Below are 14679 nucleotides of genomic sequence, written 5' to 3'. Positions count from 1 at the left end.
TCTCTCCAACCCCCTACAATTTTTTTTACAAGATACAATTTATTATTTATATTACATCAGGCTAAGCAATTTTGCAACTTTTAAAGTATTGCTGCTGAAATCTATCCTGGAGAGGGAAAGTTAAAATAGGTGCTTTCCAACTGCTTGATGACACTCACAGTGGTCACCTGGCACTGTCTTTCTAGAACAAATCTGACAACTCAGAGACAGTACATGTACAGATGTGCACACATATCACATTCACCCTCCAAGGATTTATCCTCAGGGTCACAATGGATTTGTAACCCTTTGAGACTGACCCTGGAAGCCACAGAACCCCTAGCAATGTACATGTTCATGGCAAATGGCCAGGGGTCTTCCTCCTCAATCCCAGCCTCCCAGAATGCTAATGTCAACAGGCCCTCTCCTGAACAATGTCTACACACCAGACTTGAGCAGCTAAATCTGGCCCTATCCACCCTAACACCAGCTCTCTTCGCTATCAAGAGCCTGGATCACTTGAAGTGTAGGGGTCTGCCATGTCCAAGTGTCTTTCTGCTCTCTACCCATCCACAAAATCAGAACTGGATATCTTAGGGACAATGCATGCAGAAAACTGAAGCAAGTGAACTCACTCTCCAAAAAGCAGCTTTGGGTCTGCAAATAAAGGCTGTGGCAGCTCCCACTGGTCTGAACTACATTGTAGTTTTTTTCCCCATATTAACTTTTCTTCAATAACAACTGTCTACAATTCTACAACATGTCAAACTACCACTAAAAAGACAGAAAGGATAGGTATGATAGTTGTATAGAACAAGGCTACAATGATGAAGTTTGCCTGCAGGAAGACTGGGATGGCTCGTTGCCACTGTTAGAGTGACTGGATCTGAAATGTCGTAGGGGTACTCCTTTGGGTGTCTGTTTTCAGGGAGGTTTCACTAGAGGCCACAGGCTGAATGTGAGCAGGACCGTTTGACGGGCTGGGGTCTCACAACGAATAAAAGGGACAAGACAAGTAGCTGGCAACTGCATTCATTTTTCTGCATACTGACCACAGACACCCTCCAGCATACCTTCACCGGCATGATGGTCCCTTCAAACTACAGGCCAAGTAAACCTCTGCCTAGTCACAATGATGAGGAAAGTAACTAATAAGAAAACTGGCACTGAGGAATTGGCTATTGCAAACTCGATCCATGACTTGCAGGCCTGTGGTATAGAGAATGCCTGGAATGCAAAAATTACTAGTCCATTCTGATGGGCAGAATGTCAATGGAAATGTGAACACTGAGGGCCAGGCTCACAAAGTTTCAGAGAGGAACCAGGATTCTATTGGGAACTGGGCTAGAGGTTACTTGTGTTACCTTCTAGCAAACAATCTGGCCATGCCCTTTAAATCAGAGCGAAGCCAAATATAAAAGCAATGGGTTAAGTTGTCTGGTGGAGGAGATTTCAAGCCCGCATGACATCAAGGCTATGGCAACGTCACTGCTAACTGCTTTTAGTCAGATGATGAGAAGCAGCATAAAGATAAAGAACATGAATGAGTTTAAAGCTGCAGGCCAGGAAGATGCACACAGAACATCTGTAACTGAGAAGACATCTCACACTTTGCACTGAGACAGTAAGAAAAGCATCCGTAGGGCAAGACTCACTCCCAGAAAGATCCAACTGCTAAAAACGCCAACTCCATATGGCAAGATGGCTCAGCAGGTAAAAGTCTGGTAGTCTGCGTTCAGTCCCTGGAACCCACATACAGAGGCAAGGAGAGAAATAATTCTACAAAGTTATCCATGTCTTAGTATCCTCTCCCACACAATAATAATAGTGGGGTTTTGTTGTTGTTGTTTTTAAGAAAATGAAAACTATTTCAAAGAAAGAGCTTGAACTGAGAATGTCATCAAATGAAAACAACCACTTAGGGAAGTATTTTCCCAAGACACAGAAGTTTGCTGCAGCCACAGTAGAAAGGGCCACCTATCTCAAGCTGGTGTCGGAACCTGACACTGTCCTCAGGAAGGTTTTTGCAGCATGCAAAATATAGGTGGGGGCAGGGCTAAAGTCCTTGCAAATAGTCTGAGAGGCCACCAAATGGCGCTGAAAAGGTAAAACCTAGGTTGCAATAGAGACCTCAGGATACAGAATGTATTAGGAGCAAACCAAGGAACATCTGTCAAGGCAAGCTGCTGGGCACAAAATGGAGCAGGCCCAAGAAAGCCTCCAGTGCTCCAGGCAGTGGTACTGAAGGGGCAAGGCGACCCAGGCGCATCACCACCAGAGATAGCAGGCATGGAGATGCAGAGTTTGTTGTTTGCACTGCTCCTGCACTGGTCTGGTCTTCTCTATTGGAGGGTGCAGTGAACACATGGAAATCAAAGGACAACTTATGGGAGTCAGTTCTCTCCTTCTACCATGTAGGTCCCAGGGAGCAAACTCGAGTTTGACAAGTCAGCCATCTCAGCAGTCTGGGATTTAGAATTTTGAACATTAGAAATGTCAAGGTTGTGAAGACTCATGCCAATGAACTATATAAAAGTATCTTGCCTTAGGAAATGAACCTCTAAAGATGGAATGTTAAATTTAAAATGAGTCCGGTGTCAGGTTGACAAGGGATAGACCTGTGATAGTTAATCCTCACTGTCAATATGACCGAATTTACAGTCATCTGGGAAACGTTCCTCTGGGCATGACTATGAGGGGGAAACTTTCTGAAGACCGCCAAGTCCAAGAATGCAGTCTTCCCAGTAAGACAGCAAACTTCCCAGGCAGTGAGCATTAGTCTGACCTTGGAAAAGACATTCATGTTCTAAAACATACCCCCATATACCAGGCTCTCCAGTCCCTACAGCAGGGTCATCATGCCTTCCACAAGGACAACCTGCAACATCACAGGAAAGCTCTGCAGCCAGGCATCCTTGAGTACCTGCAGGCACTCACCACCACCACCACCCCTTCCACCATCACTCCTCACTCTCCTGCCCACTCCCACGCCTTCTCCGATCAGCTTTCTTATCCTTCATGGGAGAAATTCTTTGCCAGGAAAACACAATTGGCTCCTGCCGTCCCCATCCTGTTCACTGGTAACTGCTAGCCCTGTGCCACACAACCTGCAGTTCACAGGGAACTGGACTCACCTGCTGTCCCCCCACCCCCAACCTGGGCATCTGCTAGGGCAGAAAGAAGCCCCTAAGCTATGCTATCTATTCCTTGTCTTCTCTCTACCCTTCCTGGTCCTCTTTCATGACCCAGAGCTTAACTTCAGTCCCTCTGCTCTCACAGGTGTCAGCCTATACTTTCTAACTGGATTTCATCGAGCATCAAGTGCTTAGAGAATTAATTCAGTGGTGTCTCTTTCCTCTCCTCCAGCACACACTGCAGAGCCTCTTTCTAAAACACAAGTATTGCATCCTGCATAACAACATGCTTGGCTACAGGAAAGGCCCACCCTTGACTGTACAGTCTCTGCTTCCCCTGTCTGGGTGCTCATGGTATGTGAGCATGTGTTGCAGGACTCAGCTCCAGTACCAGCCCAAACTCACAATGGATAACCCCAAACCAGCTGGCCCCAGACTCTCAGGGTAAAGGGAGGTCCTGACCACCTGTCACTACAGTGCACCACCCCCTTCCCTAGGGACACAGCGCATGGAAAGGGAGTGAATAATGTGAAAACTAAGATGACAAGTCTCTGAGCAGGCTGACTCACTGAAAATGCAATGATACCATGCCAGGTACCATGGCCTCACAAAGAATGGTGGCCAGTTCCCATTTACAAACCATTTACCAAATCCGGTTACTTTGTGGGCATGTGCTGAGCCCACACATACATATGTGTTAGGGCACACATATGGAAGAGAGTGGGGGCATGGGTATAAACAACTGGACATAACAAGATCAAGCCAGTATCACACACAGTTGTGACTTCAGATGACATATACAAGGTCTCCCAGGGTGTGACATGACTCCCAAGAGCTGGCCAAGTGCTTGATGACAGGGAGAGAGGCACCATATGACCCATGTGGGTCATTCATTAAGCATAACTGAGTCCTTAGGGCCTCAAGTCAGTAACAGGACCCGGCACCCACCCGTACCTGGCCCCACACCATCAATGAAGCTTCACTGCACCTGGGCACAACTCCAGATGACGAAGCGTGTCTGCCTGAATTTTGGAGGTTGCACAGAGAATTCATGAACCCAACAACCACAGGGCAGTGAATGCTGAGAAACACTAAAATGGGGACCATTAGTGCTGGAAAGAGTTAAAATGATATTACAAAAATGTTATGTGACCAACAACACAGATTATATTTTGTGGCCTAAAAGCCTAGCTCTCCACATCTGTTTCAAAAAAAATTATTCAAAATATCCAGTGCTTCAAGATGAATATAAAGCTAAACCAACCAGCATTTCATTAATCACCAGATGTCATATTGCTGAGAAAAATATGCCCAAACAAGTTGTTGCTATTCAATCCATCAAAGCTAAATTATGGTCCTACATACTACATAAAACAAGTACAGCCTAAGTTCCACGTTGACAGCTGTCCTGTGTGGAAACCCACTAACACACAACACCCCCTCACACATTCATTTTAACTGAGAGGTGTATTCAATTTTTTTTTTTAATTTAAACAGTTTAGATAGGCTAAGGGAAAAATCAAGACCGAATCATCCAACCACAGATGACAAAGAACACTTGTGCAAAGGGGAGGCACCCACCTACTGACTCTCCATCCCTCACCTCCATCCCAGCTCCTGCGAGTAAAATGTGAGGATAAACCACGGCCATACACCCATGGCCACTCTGAAATAAAGAGAAAACTGCAATGAGCAGTTAGTTAACATGTCTGCAGCACGAAGCAATCATACTTACATCTTTTGCCATGTTACCAGATCCAGGAAATCAAGACTGTAACTGCGTACCCTCCACAGAAGAAAACCGGACTTATCTGGCAAAAAGGAAGGAGACAATTAATGAGTGACAATGAAAAAAGAAGTTGAACAGACAGCGCATTTCAAAGGAAACATCTCCCCACCAGCACCGGGCAGGCCTCCAGGCAGCAGGGGCCTTTCTTGCACAATCCCGACAGGAGAGAGCTAGCCAAGCAGGTCCCACACTGGGATTTTAAGTCACCTCTCCAAATGGAAATGCTCCCTGCGGCCACCAGCAGCTCCCACTCGCGGCGGGGCCAGACCCCGACCCCTTGGCAGAGCGAGGTGCAGCCGTCAGGCTCACCCCACCTGGGCGCGCGGGCCCCGTCTGACCGCAGGCCCCACCGAGGCACAAGGCCCCCAGCCTGGGCACACGACACTGCGTGGCTCCGCCCGGGCCGCAGCAGGCCCTCGGGTTGCCAAGACCCTAAGGAGCCGCCGACCACTCTGACAGGTGGGCTCCCCGCCGCCCGCCCGCCCCACCTGTCACTAGGCCCGGCCACCAGCCCCGCGCGCTGGCGCGGAGAAAGCCTGGGGGTGGCCAGGACCCCTGCCCGCCGCCCACGCCACGCCGCGTCGAGGCCGACTCCCGGCTGAGGCTGGGCGGCAGGCGGGATGCAGCCGGACGCGGGAACCGGGCTGGGGCGGGAACGGGGCCGCGCGCCCAGCCCGCGCCCTCCCGCTCAGCCGGCCGGCGCCCCCGCCACACCTGGCTGGCCGGCGGGGCGCGCGGGGCGGACGACGGGGGCGCGGGGGCGCCGGCCCGGAGGTCCGGCCCTGGCGGTCCCTGCCCTGAGCCAGCGGCGCCGGGACGCGGGCTCACCCTGGGCCGAGCGTCGGGCCGGCGTGACGTGCGCGCGGCGCGGTGACGTGGGCGGCGGCGGGCCCGCTCCGCGCAGCGCGCCTGCGCGCCTTTTCGCGCCTTCGGCGCCCTCCTCCTCCTCCCGCCGCTCATCTCCCGCGCCTCTCGCCGGTGCTACCCGCCCTGGGATAGGGGAGGGGCCTGTGCGCGCGTGCGCGTGCGGCGGGACTCGGCTGGAGACCGCCCGCACTGAAAAGCTCTGCGCGCGCATGGGTGTGCGCATGGAGGCCACGTGTGTGCGCGCCTCTATGTGTACACCAAGGGCCAACTGTATGCATATCTGTGTGCATGCGCAGGGAATAGAGGGCCACGTGTCTGCTTCTGTGTGTGTGTGTGTGTGTGATACCTGCCAATGGAGAAAGATCTGTGGTGTGTGCCATACCTGCAGGTACACATAGAAGGGTCACGTGTGGGAACACTTGTGTATATGCACATAGTATAGCTGTATACACGTGGTAATGCGTTAAGTATGAGCTGTGTGTGCACGCATGAACATATATACAGAGAACCCTCTGTGCAAACAAATATGTATATTTGTATTTAATGTCTGCACGGATACAAGGGCCAGCTTACATGAGGAAAAAGAGGTCAGTTGTGGGAGTGCTTTATAGTACCTGTATGTGCACCCCTAGCTGAGGAATTTTGTGCATTTACACAGGTCATAGAGAAGACTGTTGGGATGCACACACATATTGGACACTGCAGAGACTTGGAGACCCTGCCAGTACTCAGCTATTGATGTCCACAGCCACATGGCCTGATAGTGGGTTGTCAGTGATTAGGGGCAGGAAGCAGGCTGAAAGACCACCAGTGGATTTGCTCCTGTCATTTCAGAGTCTGTCTGCTTCATTCCAGGAGGGGTCTGGTAGACCCTGAGCCCCTGAAGACAGACCATCTTGGAGACCTCTACTTTAAAGCTGGAGAACCTGGGAAGAGACTAGGCTAGGCCTCGCAAATCAGTCCAAATGGTTCGGGTAAAGTAACCAAGCTTTGCCCAAGATATATGACTCAAGAGCAGATTGCTGTTAAATACTGTCAAAGAACTGTGAAAGTGAGTGACACGATGTTAGTGTAAGCACCCTTTAAATGTTCCTTTTTCCTTTAAATAAGCTGTTGAGGGCCAAGCCAATTTGACTCCCAGACTGACACATCCTTCTCTATTGCCTAGCTGCCTTGGCCACGGGACTCAGCCAAACAGCTCTTCTTTAGCATGAGACTGGACCTGAACCATCCTGGCTAATAACCTGTTCTGAGTACCTCTTAGATGCATGAAGAAGCTACACTGCAACCACAGCTGCTTATTGCTAAAGCAAAACCATGATTCCAGAAGGCAATATCAAGGCATGGCTACTTCAATAGCTTGCACCAGATTTCTTTCATCACAGGCCTTGCTAAACCCTAGTGACCATTTTCAACCAGGGCATGATAAGAGTTGGGGGTCGTGGGGGAGTATTTCCTCTAGTGGCCCAGCAGGACTATGATTGGTGCAAACGTCCTTGCCACGCCCCATTCCTGACTATATAATTATACAAGCTAGTTGGCTCACTTTTTCAATAAGTTAGGTGAGTCTTTTGTCCAATAAAGACTTCCCTCTGGTGTTCATGCACATTTTCTTTATTTTATTTTTACAAGGTAGACTGGTAATATGATGACATAAGCTATAAGCACCAATGGAGCATTGGTAGCCATGTGGGGAACTCTGAAGAGTTCCGGACAGTTGAGTGCGGCAAGAACAACAGCATACTCACTTGGTGGAGGCAAGAGGCAGCAGAAATCACAAGATGAAGAGCTGGACGACGAAGGCAATGCCAAGGCAGAGAGGAGAAACTGGGTACCAGTCATTGGAAGAAGGGTAGCAGTCTTAATCTAGGGTTGAAAGCTGCAGCAGTAGTCACTTAGGTGCTGAGGTTCCCAGCATCTAGCATCCATGCAGAGCTACAGTGCTAGCAGACACTGCCCATTGCTGCTGATGGGAGCTAAGGATTCTAGGAGCTGCCAGTGTAGTGGCTGCTGGTGGTTAAAGCACAGAGTACTCAACCTCCAACTTCAGTAACTGGCTTCTGAGGCATGTAGCAATAGGCCCCCTGCTCTTGGGGGACAGAGTTGTAAGCCTCTGGATCTGCCAGTCCATCCCATAAACTTTGGGCATGTAAGGGCCAGGATTACTAGAGCTGGAGAATCTCCTTGCCCAATCATGTGATCTGGATAAAGCAGAATGACCCCAGCCAGCTGATTAGTAATAGAGAGGTAAGAGCTGTATGTACCAAGTGCTGGGCTAATTAACATCTCTGAAGAGCCTTGAGGAACACAGACCAAAGGCCTCTCTCAGACGTATGCAACGTATCATTACTGGACACCCCTATTTTGCGTGGCTTTACAATTAACCACCTCTGTGCTGACTACACCTGCTCCTACCACTTCAGCCAAGCCCCACCTTCTTAAGCTGTCAAGCATTTAATTAACATTGGTTCTGCGTGCCAGAATTGAAATCATGCATGGAGGCCTTCAAATGGCCAAGAGTCCTCCAATTTTCACTCCCTTCTCTTCCCCTTCTGTCTCCTCCCCTCCTGTGTCTTCCCCTCCCCCAGGTAACAGGAAAACAAGAAAACCACCTATCTTAGTCTATGATGGGAAGTGGCACCTGCCTCCCGTGTACATTTAACAAGGACAAATTTCTTAACTACTTAGAGTGACTTCACATGACAACAGCCTTCAACAAGCAGTTGTTCCAGAAAGCCATTAACTCAATTTACTGGAGGATGCAGACAGACCTCAAAGCATTCTGGAAGCCATATTGACAGGATTTAGAAATCAGGCTGAACAGTGGAGCCAGAGATCGCTTGAAATGGGTGATCTTGGGGGAAGGGTCAAGATGGATTGATTTCCTGATTTCTGCTTATAATTTGCGATAGACAGACCTGTTTCTTGGACTTCAAAGAAGACATACTCTCCAATATGTACCTGAGTTACCATTGTCTTCACTGTGACAAAAACACCAGAGAGAATTAACTTCAGCAGGGAGGTGTATACTTCGGTACTTAGTTTCAGAAGTTTCAGTTTATGGTCATTTGGCCCCAAACACATGTAGGAAGAAGAATGTAGCAGAGGAGAGCTGCCCTTCACCCCTGAGAGGCAGAGAACAAAATGGGATTGTTGTATAGTGTTTCCACCAGTGGGGAAGATCCCTAATGTTCTGAAGGGAGGGTTTTATGACTCAGGAAGTAGGGGCTGGAGAGATGCCCCTGCAGTTAAAAAGCACTTGCTGTTCTTGTGGAGGACATGGCAGTTTACAACCATCTGTAATTCTAGGTCCAGGAGATCTGGTACCCTCTACTGGCCTCTAGGCACCAGACATACATATGCTGCACATAGATACATGCAGGCAAAACACCCATGCGTGCATACACACACACACACACACACACACACACACACACACACACACACACGCACACACAATGAATCTTTAAAAAAGTCAGGCAGTAAACAACTGCAGAGCTTCAGGAAGTCCCTGAAATCAAATACTAGGCTCCTTCCTCCCCAGGCTTATATAAGCAGCAAGGACTGCTGAGAGACAACCCCGGACAAGCCCAGCTGTCTGGATGAGACCCTGACCAACTGAGCTACTGGAACGTACACATTTCAGCCATTGAGATGCCTGTAAGCTGTGCAATGAGCTGTGGGATTCCAGTTTCCAAGAGTTGTCTCCGAGGTGGTCTTTAATGATGTAGCTGTCTTTGGGTCATTCAGGGAGGTATCTCTGCAGTCTTCACAGGTAACAGAGATATGAACCACAGAAGGCAAGGAGGCAGTTCAGCTTGACACGATTCAGTGGCCGAGTCTGTTTCCCAGGTGTTTAATTTGGGCATATTTAAACTCAGCACAATTTGGTGAAAACTTTTCCTATGAAGATTTACTCAGTCCCAAGTGCAAAATAAAGCATGTCTAAATCTCTTTGAGAAACAAAGCCAGCTGAATACAGAGAAGTGACTACAATGAAACTCTTTGCAAGGCAAATGTGACCTTCCCTAAAGATGGGTTCTATAGATTAACTGTATAAAGATGAGTTCCATGCATTGACTAAGAAAAACCAGGTTACAAGAAGGGTCTGGAGGAGGGGCTGGTGCCAGAAAGTCTTTGGCCATGCCGATTGCGCAAAGGTCACCAAGCTACAAAACATGTCCACTCCAGCCTTCTGGGTGTAAAACAGGTTTTGCATTCCTTTCCTGGAAGGAACAACCCTTTGTGTTTAACATTCCAGGTCCCCCTGGTGAGCACAAAGGTCTCCATGCCCCCTATTTGTACTCCTGTAATAATGACCATTTTAAATTTATCCTGGATATACAAAGGTAGCCCTGTCATTGACAAATGAAGGAATAAACAAAAGAGGGTATATGTGCACAAAGAACATATTCAGCCATATAAAGTAATGGAATTCTGACATATGCTACAATATGGATGGAACTTAAAGACATTATACCGTAAAATAAGCCAGACACAAAAGAATAAATATTGTGTGAGTCTACTAGCATAGGTAAAGTCAAAATAACTACTAGCACTGTTAGTAGCAAGAAATGTGTAGTCCCTCCTTGTAATTGCAGAGTTTCTGTTTGCAATGATGACAATGTTTTTAGGAGCAGATGATAGTAATGTTTACACAACATTGTACATTTAACACTAGTAAATTGTACACTTAAGCTTCAGCTGGGTGTGACAGTGCATACCTTTGATCTCAGCACAGGTCTCTGAGAGGCAGAGGCAGACAGGTCTCTGTGTTCATGGCAAGCCTGGTCCACAGAGTGAGTTCCAGGACAGCCAGGGCTATGTAGAGATACCTTGTCTAAAAACAAATGATAAGCTTTATATATATATATATATATATGTATAATATATATATATAAAATATATATATATTTGTATCAAAGTTTTTAAAAGTTAAAAAAAGGAAAAACCCAATATGCACATTAAATAAGTGAATTTAGTTATTATAACAATTATTTAATTAAATGTATTTCAATACACACCTTTTAAAGCTATAAAGGACAATTGTTAGGTATAACAGTGGTATTTTCATTGGGTAACATTATTCTCATACAAAAACGTGGTTATGAAATTAAGCATAGTGTCATGATACTGACAATCTATCTTCAAATGTTCAGATAAAATATGATAATAATTGCTTAGATGTGAGTATATGATGCAGGCAGTGGTTGCACAGGCCTTTAATCCCAGCCACTCAGGAAGCAGAGACAGGCGGATTTCTATTAGTACAAAGAGAGATCCAGGACAGCCAGAGATATACAGAGACACCCTGTCTCTCAAAAAGAAAAAAAAAGAAGAAAATTAAAATAAAATGTGGGTATTTTATGCTCCAACTTCTTCTTTACATCATACATCAAGAAGTCCTAAACAGAAAAGGGGGCAGGCAATATGCTTTAGTGGGTAAAAATGTTGCCTGCACAGGCTTGACTCCATGAGTTCAATCCCCAGAACCCCAAAAGCCAAACACAGATTTGTGTCTGTAACCCCAGCACTCCTGCAGTGGTAGGGTAGAGACAGGAAGATCACCCAGAAGCTGAAAGGCCAGCTCTCCTCGGCAGAAAGAGTGAGCAACGGGACCAGCCAGGGAGACCCGTCCTAACATGGGAAGGAGGGAACAGACCCCTTTGTCCTCTGACCTGCCCACAAGGACCCTGGCACGCCATGCTCTCTCTGTCACATATCCATCATACACTCACGCCAACACCATAGGGGATAGACTACGCCAACATGTGGGGGATACCCCACCAAAAAGACAAAAAGTGAAAGGCATAAATACTGGATTCTCAGATGGGAAGTTAAGAAATCTATTACAGTCCATCAGTTAATTAAGCAGTTTCTGTGATACGAGAGCCATTTAGGGAGCCAGAACATAGTTGAGAGGTGGGGCACTTGCCATGCATACATGAGCCCCCTGGTTCCCAGTCTGCTGTATTAATAAATAAATAAATATAAAATAGCGTATATTTCTATTGAACAATAATCTATTGGGAGTATATTTTAAATATAAAATAACACAAGAGAACTCTAAAATTAATTCAGATATGTAAAATTTCATAGATTTTTTTTAAAAAAATGTAAAACATTGATTTAAAAAAAATCAAAATATAAACACAAACCACATTGGTGGATTTGGGGACTCTCTGTTGTTAAGTTGGCCATTGCCCTTAAACTATCCTAGAGGCTCCATGATATCTCAATAAAGCCTTTGCATGTTTTGCTAAAACTTAGCAATCTGTTTTTTTTTTTTTTTTTAATGTGCTAGGTGTGGTCCTATGTACCTTTGATCCAAAGTAGGGGAGAGGGAGGTAGGAAAACAGTTTTGGCAATGGGTGATCTCCTTCTCAAAAGAATAACAATGCCTTGTTTGTTCGCTTTTCTAATGGCAATGCTGCTTGAACATGCTAAGCTATATCCCCAACCCACTTTGTTGTTTGTTTGTTTTATAAGAGTGTTAGATTCAGAATATCTTCCTATGGCCATCCCATAGGAAAGTGTCTTCCCAGTAGGTAGCCTCAGAACAGTACATTTGTCACAATCAGTACCTACACTGATCTGTAATTACTACCCAGAGTTCATAGTTTATAACAAGTTCTACTCTTTTTTTCCCTCTGGGACAGTGTGTCAGTATGCTGCCCTGGCACTGGTGGTGTCGACCAGGCTGGCCTCAAACTCACCTCAGAGATCTCCCTCTGCTTTGAGAGTGCTGGGATTAAAGATGTGTACCACCAAGTTTAGCAGGTTCTAACTCTTGCTGTTATGTACTCTGAGTTTGGACAAATACACACTGACATGGAACCACCTCTACACCATACTTAATAGTTTTATTAAAACCATTCACTGCCTGCTTCCCACCCTCACACACCATTTCCCAGGCCCCACAGACCTTTTTACAGTCCCAATAGTCTTACCTTTTCAGAATGTCATATAGCTGAAATGAGACAACATGCAAAGTATGCAGCGTTTTTTTAAATTGGTTTCTTCTCTTAACATCATTTAAAGTTCCCTTAGGTATTTCTATAATTTGATCATCTTTTTTTTCTTTTCTTTTGTTTTTGTTTGTTTGTGTGATGAATGTTCCACTCTCTGGATGCATCACAGATTATTGATTCACTGAAGATGACAATTATGAATATCTGCTCTAAACCACTGCAGATTATGTGGACACAATTCTCATTTTACCTAGGTGAGTGGCAGATAACTGCTGGGTTGGATGGTGATTTATGCTTGGTTTTAGCAGGAACTGCAAACCTTCTTTGAAAGGAAATTAAATCTTTTTTGTGTGTATTCAGAATAATTGATAGCTGGGTCAGAGAAAATATAAATGACAAGAACACTGGCACCAAGGGGAAGGGGTTGCAAGATGGTACCTCAAAAATTAGATTTTATTCTAACTAGCAAACATGAATGTGGGTCAAATGCATGCTTGAAAACTTGAAAATAGAAATCACTGTTCTGCTTGATACCTATCATGGGCAGCAATGTTGAGGTCATGCTTATATAGTCTCATAGATTAAAAAAAAAAAAAAAAGCACTGCAGGAAAACATCAAGCAAAAAAAAAAAAACTAAGAAATTTTTATATCATGTGCTCACTTTTCTTTTTTTTTTTTTTTTGTATTGTGAGAGGTGTGAAGGATATGAGGAGCTGAAAACTAGGCTCAGGTAAACTTCCAGATCAACTTGTTCCTGTGTGTGTGTGTGTGTGTGTGTGTGTGTGCATATGTGCAGATGTGTATGCTTATGTGCATGTGTGCACATGTGTATGTGTGTTTGGGGGTGCTAAGGGAACTTACCCAAAGGTATCTGTTTGGAAATCTCTCAAGAATGGATGCAACTCCTGTGGGCCTGAGATTTAGCCCACAGTGGAGTCCCTTGAACTTTTTGGGTCAACCGGACCAATGGTCACTTGGCTGAAATGAGCAACAAAGCAGAAACTGACAACCTCGTGGGATCAGGGTGTTCTCCGTGGTGAGCCTGAGGACCAGCCGAGATACAGCCAGAGCTGTGGGACTAGCTCTAGCTAGCTGGCTTGTTTACCTGCCGCTCACAGAAACCACCCCCTTCAGTGAGCCGCCACTTCAGCCTGTCCACCATGCTCTACCTCTTCGACCTCTCAACTCTGAAATGTAACTATAGTCTACCTTTCAAGAACATACTTTTGAGGAAAAGAGATCCCAATACAAGTTCAGCACCATAAGGACAGAATTTTAAATCTGATGCTATCTCCCATGCCCGTTGTCCTGTTTCTCTGTAACATCATCACACAGTAAATCCCCTTCGGTGAATGATGTCTCTTGTTGGGCATAAAAAGGCGCAGAGGCAAGGCCTAGTGGAACTTCCGGAGCCTGGCTAGAGTTTGTGGACCTGTCTTTGGCCTCTCACTTCCACATAGGAGTGATTCAGCCCAGCTACTGCTAGTGTGGTGAAATGTTATTGGCCCTTACACCTCACCCCTGAGGTCTCCACCCTCTTTCTCAATGCTATATAAGTGCATGCCTGATGCACTAAAAGGAGACACTGCTTTGCTAGGCTCCCGACTCAGTGTGGTTCTTTCCAGTGGTGACGGGGGGGGGGGGGGAGGGGGGGTCTGGATCAGTGACACTCTCCATCCCATTCAGCCCCAGGAAGGGACCGGCTGGGCCAGCCCTTCCACAGCCCTATCTGCCCGAGGACCTGGCAGTCTCTCACTGTGTAAAGCAGTGTCCTTTCTACCCTCCAAAGACAGGGACCTGCCCAGTCCAGCCAGGTAGGGGACATCCCGGAACACTATGCCTTGCGTTTGTCCCTCCAGGCCAGGCTCCTCCTCCCTACCTGGAGCTGCTAGATGCAGCTCCATCTATCATCCCTTCCTTTCCAGAACATGAAGTCCT

General features: G+C 46.5%; 1 protein-coding gene across 2 annotated transcripts in view; it reads right to left on the bottom strand.

The window, feature by feature from the left end:
• The window catches only part of Tfdp1 (transcription factor Dp-1), a 40191-nt gene extending 34445 nt beyond the window's left edge, over positions 1 to 5746 (bottom strand). The window contains exons 1-2 of one of the 2 annotated variants that reach the window (XM_051182022.1): positions 5617 to 5746; positions 4849 to 4924 (exon numbers count right to left, since the gene is read on the bottom strand). In XM_051182022.1, the coding sequence (XP_051037979.1) occupies positions 4849 to 4860 (12 nt within the window). In that variant the 5' untranslated portion in view covers positions 4861 to 4924; positions 5617 to 5746. Of the gene's footprint in view, positions 1 to 4848; positions 4925 to 5109; positions 5555 to 5616 lie in introns of those variants that run through there. The other variant, XM_051182023.1, reaches the window with a different exon arrangement.
• Positions 5747 to 14679: the final 8933 nt, after the last annotated feature.

This window comes from Phodopus roborovskii, unplaced genomic scaffold (genome assembly GCF_943737965.1).
Source record: "Phodopus roborovskii unplaced genomic scaffold, PHOROB, whole genome shotgun sequence".
Classification (NCBI taxonomy): domain Eukaryota; kingdom Metazoa; phylum Chordata; class Mammalia; order Rodentia; family Cricetidae; genus Phodopus; species Phodopus roborovskii.
Note: the sequence above shows the minus strand (reverse complement) of the source record. Positions and strands in the feature narration are given on the sequence as shown.